The 15751-nt window shown below is 39.5% G+C and overlaps 1 protein-coding gene across 1 annotated transcript in view; it reads left to right on the forward strand.

Annotated features, from left to right (window-relative positions):
• The window catches only part of GUCY2F (guanylate cyclase 2F, retinal), a 133226-nt gene that overhangs the window by 66305 nt on the left and 51170 nt on the right, over positions 1 to 15751 (forward strand). Inside the window, 5 exon segments of the mRNA XM_028523405.2 lie at positions 2606 to 2694; positions 2696 to 2771; positions 7472 to 7514; positions 7517 to 7627; positions 12580 to 12729. Coding sequence (XP_028379206.2) covers positions 2606 to 2694; positions 2696 to 2771; positions 7472 to 7514; positions 7517 to 7627; positions 12580 to 12729 — 469 coding nt within the window.

Genomic DNA, 15751 nt, shown 5'->3' on the forward strand with positions numbered 1-15751 from the left:
TAAAGGTGAGATCTTATGGTATTTGTCTTTCACTGCCTGGCTTATTTCACTTAGCATAATGTTTTCCAGTTTCATCCATGCTGTTGCAAAAGTTAGGAGTTCCTTCTTTCTTTCTGCTGCATAGAATTCCATCATGTAAATGTACCATAGTTTTTTAATCCATTCATTTCCTGATGGACACCTAGGTTGCTTCCAACACTTGGCTATTGTTAAGTGTGCTGCTATGAACATTAGGGTGCATAGGTCCTTTTGTATTGGTGTTTCAGGGTTCTTAGCATATAATCCTAGCAGTGGAATTGCTGGGCCAAAAAGCAGATCCATTTTTAGTTTTCTGAGGAAATTCCATAATGTTTTCCATGGTGGTTGTACCAGTCTGCAATCCCACCAACAGTGCACTAGGGTCCCCTTTTCTCCACAACCTCTCCAACACTTGTTGTTTGTTTTTTTGTTTATGATGACCATTCTGACAGGTGTGAAGTGGTATCTCATTGTAATTTTAATTTGCATCTCTCTGATAGCTAGTGATATTGAGCATCTTTTCATGTGTCTCTGGATCCTCTGTATGTCCTCCTTGGAAAAGTGTCTGTTCAAGTCCTTTGCCATTTTTTAATTGGGTTGTTTGTCTTCTTAGAGTGGAGTCGTGTAAGTTCTTTATATATTTTGGATATTAAACCCTTGTCTGAGGTATCATTGGCAAGTATGTTTTCTGATATGATTGGTTCTCTTTATTTTAATACTGTTTTCTTTAGCTGTGCAGAAGCTTTTTATTTTAATGAGATCCCATTTGTTTATTCTTTCCTTTATGTCTCTTGCTCTGGGGGACATATCAGTAAAAATGTTTCTACATGAAATATCTGAGATTTTCCTGCCTATGTTCTCCTCTAGGACTTTAATGGTATCATGGCTTATATTTAAATCTTTTATCCACCTTGAATTTATTTTTGTGTATGGTGTAAGTTGGTGCTCAGGTTTCTTTCTTTTTTTTTTTTTTTTTGCATGTAGCTGTCCAGTTCTCCCAACACCATTTGTTGAAGAGGCTATTGTTACTGCATTTTATGTTGCTGCCTCCTTTGTTGAATATTAATTGACTGTAGAGACTTGGGTTTATATCTGGGCTCTCTGTTCTGTTCCATTGGTCCATGTGCCTCTTTTTTATGCCAGTATCAGGCTGTTTTGATGTGGTGATTTTTAGTAAGAGATATATAGTTGGCCTTTGCCCCTTTTCTGGCACAGAACTCCTAAAGTCCTTGAAATTTCCTAAGTGATAAGAATGGTACAGGTACCTTTTCTTACATTAATGAGGTGACTCTAGGAAAGCACCAAAGGATAAGAGCTGGTTGCCAGGAGAGGTTGGAACTTTTAGTCATATCACCCTGACCTTTGGGGAGTAGATAGGGGCTGGAGATTGAATCAGTCATGAATGGAATAAATCATGCCTATGTAATGAAGCCTTCATAAAAATCCCAGAAGACAGTGTTTGGAGAGCTACCAGGTTGGTAAACACATGGAGATTTGGACAGAATGGCTTGCAGAGGGTATGGAAGCTCCTGTGCCTTTTCTCCATAACTTACACTATTCATCTGTTTTGTATGGCTGTTCCTGAAGTATATCCTTTATAAGAAATCAGGAATCTGAGAAGTAAAATGTTTCTGTGAGTTCTATGAGTTACTCTAGCAAATTAATCAAACCCAATGAGGGGTTAATTAAAACTCTAATGTATAACTGGTTGGTAGGAAGCCCAGATGACCTGGACTTATAACTGGTGTCTCAAGTGGGATGGAACAATCTAGTAGGACTGAGCCCTTAATGTGTGGGATTTGATTCTATCTCCAGGTAGATAGTACCAGAATCAAGCTGAATTGTTGTACTCCCAGCTCGTGTCAGAGAATTACTTGGTTGTGTTGGAGACTGCCCCCCACCCTTGAAACACACACAATGTGGAATTGGTGACTAGAACTCTTAGTGCCATAAAAAGAAATAGCACAAACTTAGTGGCTTAAGACAGCACCCATTTATTATCTCACAGTTTAGTAGTTCAGAAGTCTAAGTAGGTTCAGCTGAGTCTTCCACTTAAGCATTACTCAAGGATGAAGTCAAGGTGTCACTTGTACTGGGCTCTCATTCTGAGTTTCTGTAGGAAAACCACTTCTAGGTTCATTCTGGTTGTCAGTAGAATTTAGTTCCATGCAGTTGTGGGACTGAGGTGTTCATTTCCTTGATGGCTATCATCTGAGAGTCATTTCCAGCTTCTAAAGGATATCCACATTCCTCAGTTTGCAGCTTACTTCCTTCAAGCCAACAATGGAGCTTTGGGTCCTCTCACTTTGAAATCCTTGAATTTCTCTTGTACCTCCTCTTCTGATTTAAAAGTTTCATGTGATTAGGTTAGTCTGATGCTGATACTCTCCCTTGGGACACATAACACAATCACAGGAGTAAGACTAGGGTTTGGAGATTGCTGGGCCAAAATTCTGCTTACCACAATTAGAAATCATAAGAAAGGTGAAGATAAGGTTATATGACCTAAACTCTGGTCCCCAGTTGAGAGAGGACAGCTGTGACTCTCTCTCTCTCTCTCTCTCTCCCTCTCCCTCTCCCTCTCCAGGTGAAAAACCTGTGTCACAAGAATATTAACCCTTTCTTGGGCTTCTTCTATGACTCAAGGATATTTGACATTGTGACAGAATTTTGTTCCTGAAGGCATACTGATGAATGAGGATGTGAAACTAGACTGGATGTTTAAATCATCATTTCTGCTGGATCTCATCAAGGTTAATGGAAAGACTGAAAAAATCTTGGATTTTCCCTGTAGATTAGAACTTAAACGTTTTGAATGTTTTGTTTTCCTTGGATCATTGTGATGATCTCATTTCTCCACCTTCATTCCTATGGTCAGCTCCTACCCCTTTTGAGTCTCTTGTCCATATCTGTAATAAGGTACTAATATGGAAATGTTGTAGTTACCCTGTCTAGCCCCCCAATTTGAAGGCCAGATTTGTTTTTATTTCCTGTTGGCATGGAGCACTCTTCACTTTCAGCAATCCTTTCTTCCATCCCACTTCCCTGCTTTCTGGATGTGGGAAAATGCCCATTTCCAGATTTTTGGTGCTCATTAGTCCCATCTCCTGTCTCTCACCTTCTAAAAGGTGGTTAAGTCAAGAACTAGGTAATGGGTTTTTGCATACCATATGTGTAGATACAGAACTCAGCAAGACTAGAAAGCCAAAAGACCATTGTGTCTATCAGGCAGCATATCCACTCTCTGAGGCAAGGACTATTGACAGTCAAGGGGGTTCATGGATAAATCTATAGATGGACTTCTCAAGGATTCTATGAACTCCCTGGAGTAATATGCAAATTGTGTCTATGTGTATTTTCATGGGGCTGATCTAGATAATCGATGACTTGTTGAGCTTCTTGCCCATTGATTATAGTCTTGACCTTTGTATTATGACCTAACCTTTTTCAAGCTAGTTTTATAGACATTATCTCATTCCAATTCTCCATAAAATAAGTGTGATTACCCTCTTTTTACAGAGGCTCAGAGAAGCTCAATGAGGTATACTTTGTTATGTAGTGTCTGACACACATAGTAGGTGCTCAATAAATATTTATCAGCCAAATATTAGGTGGCAGAGTTGACAATAGAATGCAAATCTCCTGATTTCTATTTTAGTATTCTTTCCACTTACCTTGTAAACAAGGTCATGTGAGTTAAGGGAGAAACCTACAAATAACAGTACTCTCAGGCCCATGGTGAATGAAACCCAAGCATTAGACAATCTAGGAAAAATCTTACCCACTGCGGGCTCAGCTAGGAAATACTGGAGGGTGCAGACTTTTTGAAGGCACAAGATATAAAGCATACAAATACAAAAGGGGTGTCAGGCTACAAAATAGAGCCAGACACTTAAAAAGTCTTGACATAAACAGTTCTGAAATAATTATACTAAAATATAGGATGCATGTATATGTGAATGATTAAACCCATCTGATAGACTCCTGGTAGATCATATATGAATGTCATACAAAGTTGCCAAGCAAACTGCAGAGATCAGTAGTATTCAGTTTATTTTTTTTTACTTTTTAAATATATTTTATTGATTATGCTATTACAGTTGTCCCAATTTTTCTCTCTTTGCTCCTCTCCACCTGGTACTCCCCTTCCTTCCAGCTATCCCCCCCCTTAGATCATATCCATGGATCATGCATATAAGTTCTTTGGTTTCTCCATTTCCTATACTGTTCTTAACATCCCCCTGTTTATACCTACCAATTATGCTTCTTAATCTCTGCATCTTTCCCTCTCCCATTCATAACCCACCAAATGATCTCCAGATCTATGATTCTGTTCCTGTTCTGGTTGTTCCCTTAGTTTGTTTTTGTTTTTTAGATTCAGTTGTTGATAGTTGTGAGTTTATTGTCATTTTAATATTCATAGTTTTGATCTTCTTTTTCTTAAATAAATCCCTTCAACATTTTGTGTAATAATGGCTTGCTGATGATGAATTCCTTTAGCTTTACCTTGTCTGGGAAGCACTTTACCTGCCCTTCCATTCTAAGTGGTAGCTTTGCTGGATAGAGTAATCCTGGTTATAGGTCCTTGCTTTTCATCCCTCTTTACACTTGTTGCCAATCCCTTCTTGCCTGCAAAGTTTCTTTTGAGAAATCATCTGATAGTCTTATGGGAACTCCTTTGTAGGTAATTCTCTGCTTTTCTCTTTCTGCTTTTAAGATTCTCTATCTTTCATCTTTGGCATTTTAATTATGATGTGTCTTGGTGTGGCCTTCTTTGGGTCCAACTTGTTTGGGACTCTCTGAGCTTCCTGGACTTGTATGTCTATTTCCTTCACCAAACTGGGGAAATTTTTTTTCATTATTCTTTCAAGTAAATTTTCAATTTCTTGCTCTTCCTCTTCTCCTTCTGGCACCCAAATGATTGAATACTGGTACCTTTAAAATTTTCCCATGGGTTCCTAAGCCTCTCCTCATTTATTCTGAATTCTTGTTTCTTCTTTCTGCTCTGGTTGAATGTTTACTTCTTCCTTTTCTTCCAAATTACTGATTTGAACCCCAGCTTCCTTCCCTTTACTGTTGGTTCCTGTATATTTCTCTTTATTTCACTTAGTGTGACTTTCATTTATTCCTTTATTTTGTGGCCATACTCAATGAGTTCTCTGAGCATCCTGATCACCAGTATTTTGAACTCTGCATCTGATAGTTTGGCTATCTCCATTTTGTTTAGTTCTTTCTCTTTTTTTTTTCTGTTCTTTCATTTGTACCATATTTCTTTGCCTCATCAATTTGGCAGCCTCCCTGTTTTTGTTTCTGTTTATTAGGTGGAGCTGCTTTTACTCCCTGTTTTAGTAACATGACCTATGTAGAAAAGGCACATGTAAATTGTGTGGGGTGGGGCTTTACATAATTGCCAAAGCAAGGCAACTGCTTCACTGTTTTGTAGGTGTGTGTGTGTGTGTGTGTGTGTGTTGGGGGTGGGAGGCTCAGAGAGGAGTCAGTACTTCTACCTGGCTTCTGGAGGCCTTCTGGGACCTAGTCCCACTTCTAGTCACTTTACCCACCTCCTGTATGTGGTTGGTGTCCTTCCAGCTATTGCTGTAGTGTTTGCATATGTTCTAAGCCATGTGGGCCCTTTAAGCTGCAAAACTCCTGCAGTTTCTCCCACCACCCTTTCTCCCATTCATTTTTACAGCCAGAGGTAATGGGAGTTTATCTTTCTCGCACTAAAACCCTGAGCTGTGTGGTGTGGCCTGGGGCTGGGATTGTGTGTTCCCAAGGTATCTGTCCCAATTTTTTCTACCACATGTGAATGTGGGACCATCTGTTCTGCCACTGGCTGAGCCACCACCACCACTGCCACCTCTCTGTGCCACACCATATCCTCTCTGCCCTGGCTCCATAACTCTGCCCCTGCTACCCACCCAGATGAATGTGGCTTCTTTAAATCCTTGGTTGTTAGAGTTCCATACAGCTCATTTTTTTCTTATGGTTCTGGGTGTTATTTGTTTTTGAGATCTGGTGGTAATTTTTTTCTATGGTTGTGTGAGGAGGTGAAGCATATCTACCTATGCTTCCATCTTGACCAGAAGTCTTTAGCTTTCTTCTTCCTACTGTCTATTTTAAATTACAAAAATAATGTATTAAATTGAAAAACCAAATTATATAAAAATACTGACATTTACTTATTCTTCTTCATATCTCCCCCAAAGTTATCCACTGTTAATGATTTGGTAATTGGCCTTGTAATTAATTTCATGTGTATTTGCATACATTATAGATTTTGTTTGTTTTTTAAAATACACATTGTTATATAATCTGTAACTTATTTTTTACTTACTTTACAGCTTAGAAATGTTTCTCTGTTGGTACATATACATCTACCTTATTATTTTTAGTTGCTGCAGAACATTCCATAGTTTAGATAGACCATAATTTGGATAGTCCCTTCTTTTCTTTAAAGTTTTTATTTATTTATTTTTAGAGAGAGGGAAGGGGAGAGAGAAAGAGAGGCAGAGAAACATTGATGTGTGAGAGATAACAGGAACGTGGGATACCAACTGGTGACCTGATCTGTAACCCAGGCATGTGCCCTGACTGGGAATCGAACTGGTGGCCTTTTGGTTCACAGGCCAGCACTCAATCCACTGAGCCACAACAGCCAAGGTTGGATGGTCCCTTCTTGATAGGTATTTATTGTATTTCCAATTATGCAATATTACAAAGCAGAGCTATAATATTCTTATAGTGTCTTCTTGTACAAATGATCAAGCATTTTTTTTAGGAAAAATAGAATCTGTAGGTCACAAGGCATGCATACTTTCAATCTTGAGAGCTATTGACCATTTCCCACCCAAAAGGCTGTTGTAATTTTTAAAAGACTTTATTTATTTATTTATAGAGAAAGGGGAAGGGAAGGAGAAAGAGAGTGAGAGAAAGATCAATGTGTGTTTACCTCTTGCAGCTCCCCCTCTCCCCCACCAGGGAACCAGCCTGCAACCCAGGCATGTGTCCTGACTGGGAATTGAACCAGTGACCCTTTGGTTCTCAGACCAGCACTGAATCCACTGAGCCACACCAGCCAGGGCAGGCTGCACCAATTTCTATTCCTGCCAATAGTGGATGAGAATTGAACTAGGTCTTTGGGGGAGATCAGAATCTTCAAATTCTTGGCAATTATATATGTAGGAGACCATCCTGTGTTTGGAATGGCAGTAAATCTTCCAATAACACACAATTATCTATATGCTCAAGATATGACTCTTCACCAAAGCATAAAGTTTTAGAGCTAAAAAGGACCTAGAAATTATTCTTGTCAACATTTTGCTTGCCTGTATATAAGAAAAAAAGGGCTGGATCATAATAGCACATGCCATTATCAATCTCAGAAAATGGTTCTAAAAGCACAAAATAGTTAAATAATTTTCTAGGTAAATCCTGTTTGTGTCATCTTCAGGGCATGAAGTACTTACACCACAGAGAGTTTGCTCATGGGAGGCTGAATCTTGGAACTGTGTGGTAGATGGCTGTTTTGTACTAAAAGTGACAGATTATGGCTTTAATGATATCTTGGAAATGCCAAGACTTTCCCAAGAGGAACCTTCTGCTGAAGGTAAGCAATGTATTTTACCCTTCTGATGCACACAAGGTAACTCCAAAGTTTAAATGAGAATATGCACTGAATTAAAGTCTCAGGCTAATTCAGTTCCCCACTTTTGTTGAAAATCCACCCTCATTTACAAGCCAAAGGAGTTGAATGAAATCTGCAGGCTGTATTCTCAACATAGCCTAACGTTCAGAACAGTCTATGCAATAATGTTTAGTTACTGCTGTGGCAGGATTAGACTGAATTGTTTAGAGACTCCAGGGGTCCCTGAAGGAACTTACTGAGCACACAGTAGGTGTTCAATAATTACTTGTCATATTGAATGGAAGGTAATTTGGTAGCTGGACCCTGACAAAGCACATTCTGAGACAAGATGCCACTAAAGCCTACCCTCACAGTCTCTGTTAGAGAGAAAGAAGCAAATAGCCAATAAAGACTCTATGGGTTGTATGGGATGATTTCAGATGGCACTATGGCATTCTAGTAAATAAGTAGGTGTGCCTGTAAGGTACATTTTATATTTTTGTCTTCTGTTTAGTACACTAGTGACAGCACCAAACAATGTCTGCAGGGATCATCATAGATCAAATGGTAGAAATCTGCGATGGGGAGTGGGGATGGGTGAGTGAGAACTAGGAGGAAATGAACTGATGGAAGAGGGGAGAAAGGAAGAGAAACAGTAAGAAGGAAAAACAATAGGGTAAAATACATGTGGGAAACTTGGGCATTAAAAGTTTTAATCAGTATTGCAAAGGCAAAGAAGAGTGACATAAAAACCAGAAAAATACAACCCAAGAAGACAGAAGGAGAGATATAAAATTACAACATGTATCATATTCTTTGGCATTATATGTTTTAAAACTATTGACTTTACTAAATAGGAAAATGAAGTACAAAAGGTAGAGGGACACATATGCAGATAGAGACAGACAGTCTAGTCATCAGTGGTATCATCTCTGTGCTTTACAAAGCTTGTGGGGTACTAAACTTTAGGGAGTCATCTAGTCCAACTCTATCATTTAACATAAGATAATTGAGGCTCAATATTTTTCCAAATCATGTAGCTACTTAGCAGCATTTCCAGGAATTCAATCAGGTCTTCTGAAGACTAGCCCTTATAAGCAGCTAAATTAAAACATATAACAATTTTCTCTTTCTGTGCCCATATATGCTTTGCAGGATTTGATGCTCTGGAAATCACAATACAACTCATGTTATTCATTTATTCTCTCTCTCTCTCTCTCTCTCTCTCTCTCTCTCTCTCTCTCTCTCTCTCCCTCTCCCTCTCCCTCTCCCTCTTCCTCTCCCTCTCTCCTTATTGCCGACTTTGTCCTATGGTTATTATCTGGTTGATTCTAATTTGAAAGTTGGGAGACGTTTCCAGGTGTTAGTGCTACAAGAGATAGAACACAATGCTCAGCTTCCCAGAGTTCTGTTTAATTCACATGTTAACAACTTTCAAACTTAAGAAATTCAGGTCTCAGAGTGAGAAAAGGATAGCTGTAGACTCTCTCTGTGTGTATACATACAGTGTCTGTCTGTCTTTTTCTCTGCCTCTCACTCTTAATGTTTCATTTTACTCTCCAAATTGCAATGGCAGTGTGAATGCTCAGTCAGCTAGGAGTTTTCTAAACTACAAATCTGATCATGTTATAGCTGTGCCAAAATTCAGTGAATGCCTTCCCATCGCTCTTAGGATAAAGTTCAAATTCTTTTACATGGCTTGTGAGCCCTGCATGGTCTAAGCCTTTCAAGCCTCCCTCTATCACTATGCTCCAGCAGTGAACTCCTTCTAGTTGTTTACACCAGGCACTCTCTTACTTCCAGACCTTCACACATGCTGTGCCCATTGCTTGGGACAGTCTTCTGTTCCTACTTTGTTATATACTCATCTGATTCCGGCTAAATTCTGTTCTTTCTTTAGGGCTCAACATAAATATCACTTATTAAATAGGCTTTCTATGGCACCTTATACTGGGCTAAGTTATCTTTATGATCTTTTAGGGCTTTGGACTTTGTTGTAATACCATACTTTGTTGGTATTATGTGTTTAATTAGCTGTCTTCTTTCCTTATTTAGACTACAAGCTCTGTGAAGGCAAAAAAAAAAAAGGTTTGTTTCCCTCAGCACCTTTCATTACTTGACAGGATAAATGTTTGTTGCATCAATGAATGGATGAAATATAATGAAGTCACTTGCTGCTCACCATCTTAGAGGACAAGGCTAATAGAATCTTATAATTGGAAAGGTCTTGGAAATCATCTGGCTGAACTTCCATTTTATAGTTGGGGAAACTGAGGTTCAGAAAGTTGAGCTACTTAGTGACCAATCTGAGATTTTAAACCAAGATCTCTTTACTTCCAGCTTTGTGTTTTTTTTTAATGTATCACACTGACTATCCAAAGGTGATTTTATCACCATAACAAGGCTCAGAGTTAGTACTGCCTCCAGCAGATAAAAAAACTAGCAAAGGTAATTTTTCTAGCTTTCCTGAGAGTTCAAGTATGGTAGGTAGTGGCTCTTATGTGGTTCTGGAGTAGGGAGGGATGTGTAAATGGGGGTGGGCTGTAAGTGTATTAATTCCTGTCTACTCTCAATTATATAAGTATAGTGCAGATAAGGCCTCATTTTAGCCATTAACAACATGCATGTAAGTGCTCTCTGAAAGTACTATTTGGTAATGATTGTATTTAATAATCCAGCTTTTACCAGAGAGTTTTGTCCTCTTTTCCCTTCTTTCACTTTTACATGTGCAGGGACAGAGGATGCCAGAAAGAAGCAGCCACATACCATTCTTCCTGCTCCCAAATATTTCCCTTGTCCTCCCTGCAAAACCATATGCCTGAAATCCCAGTCAGAAATATATTCCTTTGACTAAAGTATCATTCAGTCTTTTCAGTTTTATTTGTAAATATCAGTCTACTTTGGCAAAGAGACATAAGGGCAAAATCACTATTGAGAGTGTATTAGAGACTTTCATGGGGGTGGGGGCCTGAGAAGGACAAAGGCTGGGGACACTTGGAGGACAAGGAGAAAAGATGAGTATATGATTGAAGGTAGGCTAGAATTCCCTATTCTACCATTTTGATCAGGATTGGCTTAAAATAAGAATTTTCAGGGTGAGTTTCTCTTTCTTTGGTTTCACTAAGAAACCAAAATAATCTCAGACAATTTACCCTTCTTCCTTCTTCATAGGAGATTGTCCCCCGGACTCCCTTCCTAATACCCCAAATTTAACAAGATGAAAAGTAAGCCACTACTTTATATCTGTCACCTTACCCTCAGTAGACACTCTTTTTCAGCCTTCCAATCTGTCCATCAACCTGTTGTTTGCTCTAAATTTCTTCTGTTTTCAAAGCAGGTTGAGCTTATCTCCAGCCTTGTAATTTCCTTTTCCATTGTAGCCTTCCCATGTATTTTCTTCTTGTCCTGCTGCTGCCACCCCTATTCAGGCCCCTTTCACCCTTTCTGGCTCTTCCTGTAATAATTTCCTAGCTGGTCTCCCTGACTGCAGCCTCTCTCATTCTTCAATCCAGCTTGTGCAGTTTGCCCGATTCATCTTCCTGAACACGGTTTTCATCAAATCCCTCTCCAACTCCTTACACGTTACTGCCTTTTGTATTCACTCCAAAGGCCTTCATTTGTCTCTCAGGTCCTCTCACCCTCTGCCCTCATTCTTCCAACCACCCTCCCTCCCCTACTTCATCAACCCTGTTTCTCATTTCACTTTATTTCTTAACAGAGCCATTCTCTTCAGCCAAGCTAATCTGCTTACCACCACTGTCATCCACAATTTGCCCCTTTCTACCTCTTGTCTTTTGCACTCACTGTTTTTTCTCCCCAAAAAACCTTTATCCTTTCAGCTCTAGGAAACTGCATCCTCAATTTTCTTAACAAGTTCCTTTAAGATTTAACTTTTCTAGGAAACCTTTATAGATTAATTTGATCAGCTCAGTTTTTTATTTGTTTGAACCTTATGAAACTGTCAATATTTAGACAATTGACCTATAGAAACAGCAATTTCATATAATTCAGTATAAAACACTCCCCCCAACTTTTGGCTATTTTATTTATATTGTTAGTGTCTATTTCTTTATGTATTGCTTAAGGGGCCCTCCCCCCAAATTTCTGAGTCTCTGACTGTCATAATACTCTGAAAGCATAAATAATCTTTACCTTGATTGGGCCCAGAATAGAGCGAAGCACACCATGGGTGGTGAAGTTTGGCTTTTAATATATTCATTTTCCTGCACTCTATGGTGGGGCTCATCACTGTCTCTTCTATTACAGTTAGGAGTACACATGTCTGTCTTACTGACTGCTTATGAACTCTGTAAGGGCAAAGGCAAGGCCTAATTAATCTTGGCCATTTCCCCTGTACCTAGCACAGTGCCTGGTACATGGTACATCTTCAATAAATATTTGCAGAACTGAGTTGAAGGATTTGCTGCACCTTTTCGCTCTGCAAAGCATAGAGGAGGCCTGGGGATCCTCTAATCCTTTTAGAGAAAACCTCCAGAAAGCAACCTATGAATCCCTGAGCTGGTCCAGCACAATCAAACTACTAGATACATATAGATCTCAGCAAACAGCAAATCCATGACAACCATTCTGGCAGTGCACTCACCTTTCCCTGGAAGCCTGCCAACTGCTACTGGCAGGCTCAAGAAAGCAAGAAAGCAAGTGCCAGTTAGTTTTTCTACTTTGAGTTTCTCTGCCCTTCCCCACACATCAACTGTGTCTGCCTACATGGTCTTGGGGTAGGGAGAGTAGTATGCTTTCTTTGTGTATAATTCCTTAGGTTCATAGATTCTGACCCTGGGAAGACACTAACATGCTGGTCTCTCTAATACATATATAAAACAGTCAATGAAATAGCACCCTTGGAGCCCTTGGGGGCATTACACAAGCTGTCAGTTAATCCTTCCTGCATTCATTACATAATGCCTTCTTTTCAGAGTCGCTATGGACAGCCCTTGAACTGCTGTGAGCCCCCAGAAGCAGCAGGTCAGGTTCTTTTGCAGGAGATGTCTATAGTTTTGCCACCATCATTCAAGAAATTATGGTCTGGGGAACCTCATTCTGTATGATGGATCTACCTGCTGAAGGTAAGCAGGAGGTGAGAAAGGGCACCAGTGGCTAACCATGACCCAGACTATCAGGCCAACCCAGGCTGTTGTGAACTGCAGAAGAGTGAACACAGCTATTTGTTTGTGCTAACTGCCTGCTAGACTGCAAGTAGCCTGTGTTCTGTGAAGGTGGGACTTGCATTTGGAAGAAATTTTCCCACCCAAGAAGCTGGTCCTTTTCCAAACTGTGACATAAACCAAGGGCCTACAAGATCTATGTCAGTCCTTTATTTTTTAAAAATGTAAATTATTTTATTGTAGTTCAATTACTGTTGTCCATATTTTCTCCCCACCCCCTCCAAACCCACTCCCTACCTTGCTTCCACCCTCCCACTTGGTTTTGTCCATTTGTCCTTCATAGTAGTTCCTGGAAACCATTCTCCCCACTGTCTCCTCCCCGCTCCCCTCTGGCTATTGTTAGATTGTTCTTAATTTCAATGACTCTGGTTATACTTTGTTTGCATTTTTCTTTTGTTGATTATGTTCCAGTTACATGTGAGATCATATGGTATGTGTCCCTCACCACCTGGCTTATTTCACTTAACATAATGCTCTCCAGTTCCATCCATGCTGTTGCAAAGGGTAGGAGCTCCTTGTTTCTCTCTGCTGCGTAGAATTCCATTGTGTAAATGTCTTATAGATTTTTGATCCACTCATTTGCTGATGGGTACTTAGGTTGCTTCCAGCACTTGGCTATTGTAAATTGTGCTGCTATGAACATTGGGGTGCATAGGTTCTTTTGTATTGGTGTTTCAGGGCTCTTAGGGTATAATCCCAGCAGTGGAATTGCTGTCTCAAAAGGCAGTTCCATGTTTAGCTTTCTGAGGAAATTCCATACTGTTTTCCACAGTGGCTGCACCAGTCTGCATTCCCACCAACAGTGCACTAGAGTTCCCTTTTCTCTGCATCTTCTCCAACACCTGCTGTTTGTTGCTTTGTTTATGATTGCCATTCTGACTGGTGTGAGGCGGTATCTCATTGTGGTTTTAATTTGCATCTCTCTGATGGCTAGTGATGCTGAACATCTTTTCATGTGTCTCTAGGCTCTCTGCATGTCCTCCCTAGAGAAGCATCTGTTTGAGTCATTTGCCCATTTTTAAACTGGGTTGTTTGTCTTCCTGGAGTGGAGTTATGTGAGTTCTTTATATAGTTTGGAGATCATGCCCTTGTCCAAGGTGTCATTGGCAAACATGTTTTCCCATACAGTTGGTTCTCTTTTTATTTTAATACTGTTTTCTTTAGCCATGCAGAAGCTTTTTAATTTAATGAAATTAAAAAGCTTAATTTCTTTTTGAAATTCATTTGTGTATTCTTTCCTTTATGACCCTTGCTTTAGGTGACATATCCATGAAGATGTTGCTGTGTGGAATGCCTGAGATTTTCCCGCCAATGTTTTCCTCTAGGACTTTTATGGTGTTACGACTTATATTTAAGTCTTTTATCCACCTTGAATTTGTTTTTATGTATGGTGTAAGTTGGTGCTTGAGTTTCATTTTTTTGTACCTAGCTGTCCAGCTCTCCCAACACCATTTGTTGAAGAGGCTATTTTTGCTCCATTTTTTGCTTCTTCCCCCTTTGTGAAGTATAAATTTACCATAGAGACTTGGGTTTATTTCTGGGTTCTCTGTTCTGTTTCATTTGTCTATGTGTCCGTTTTCATGCCAGTACCAGGCTGTTTTGATTATGGTTGCCTTGTAATATAGCTTGACATCAGGTATTGTAATCCTTCCTGCTTTGTTCTACTTTCTCAAAATTGCTGCAGCTATTCAGGGACATTTATTGTAGGAGACTGTTCTGTGTGGCATAGGCCGAGCTCCTACTTGGAGATGCACAGGACCCATGCACATGGATAGGTTCTCCTGTGGGGAATCAGGCCTGCAATGTACCTAGGCCCTATGAGTCTTGCTTTTTGCTAAAATTTCCTCACCCTGAATTGAGGATATTTACTGCAAAGTAACTTCCTAAAATCCATGCTAAACCTTCCAAGGATGAGTGTAACCAGTTCAACCACTTTTGCCTTTTCATTTGCAAATATCCCTCTTCTGTGATGTGATTAGCAGCATTGGATCCTTTGTTTTCTGTAAAAGGTAACCACCTAAAGCGAACCTGGGCATAGTAAATGAGGACCATTATGTAATGGGCAGAGAAACTCAATAAAGGCCTGTCATGGTGGAGGCTGTGGATTTTTACTCCTCTTGAGAGAAAAGCCATGCTGTCTCTTTTCCTCTGCTGGACTTGGCAGTCTTTGTGAATGTCTCATTTCATCCATAATGATGTGGACTCTGCAGGCTGGTGTCTGCATCAGTTTATGATTCTATATAAATTTCTCAAATGTTTGTTCTATATTTGTGAAATATGTCATGGGTACTTTAATAAGGATTGCATTGAATCTATAAATCACTTTGGGTAGTATGGACATTTTGATGATGTTAATTTATTCAATCCACGAGCATGGTACATGCTTCCTTTTGTTTCTGTCTTCCTTGATTTCTTTCTTCAGTGTTTAGTTTTCTGCATACAGGTCTTTTACCACTTTGGTTAGGTTTATTCCTAGGTACTTTATTTTTCTTGTTGCTATATCAAATGAGATATTTTTCCTGATTTCTGTTTCTGATATTTCATTATTGGTGTACAAAAATGCCTTTGCTTTCTGAATATTGACTTTGTAACTGGCTGTTTTGCCAAATTCATTTATTAGATTGGGTAGGTTTTGGTGGATTTTTTCAATTTTCCATGTATACTATCCTGTCATCTGCAAACAGTGGCAGTTTTGTTTCTTCCTTTCCAATTTGGACGCCTTTTATTTCTTTTTCTTGTCTGATTGCTGTGGGTAGGACTTCCAGTATTATGTTGAATAGTAGTGGTGAAAGTGGGCATCCTTGTCTTGTTCCTGATGTTAGTGGGAAAGCTCTAAGTTTTTGTCCATTGAGTATGATGTTGGCTGTAAGTCTCTCATATATGGCCTTTATTATGTTCAGGAATGCTCCCTCTATTCCCACTT

This window comes from Phyllostomus discolor, chromosome X, assembly GCF_004126475.2.
Source record: "Phyllostomus discolor isolate MPI-MPIP mPhyDis1 chromosome X, mPhyDis1.pri.v3, whole genome shotgun sequence".
NCBI classification, from domain to species: domain Eukaryota; kingdom Metazoa; phylum Chordata; class Mammalia; order Chiroptera; family Phyllostomidae; genus Phyllostomus; species Phyllostomus discolor.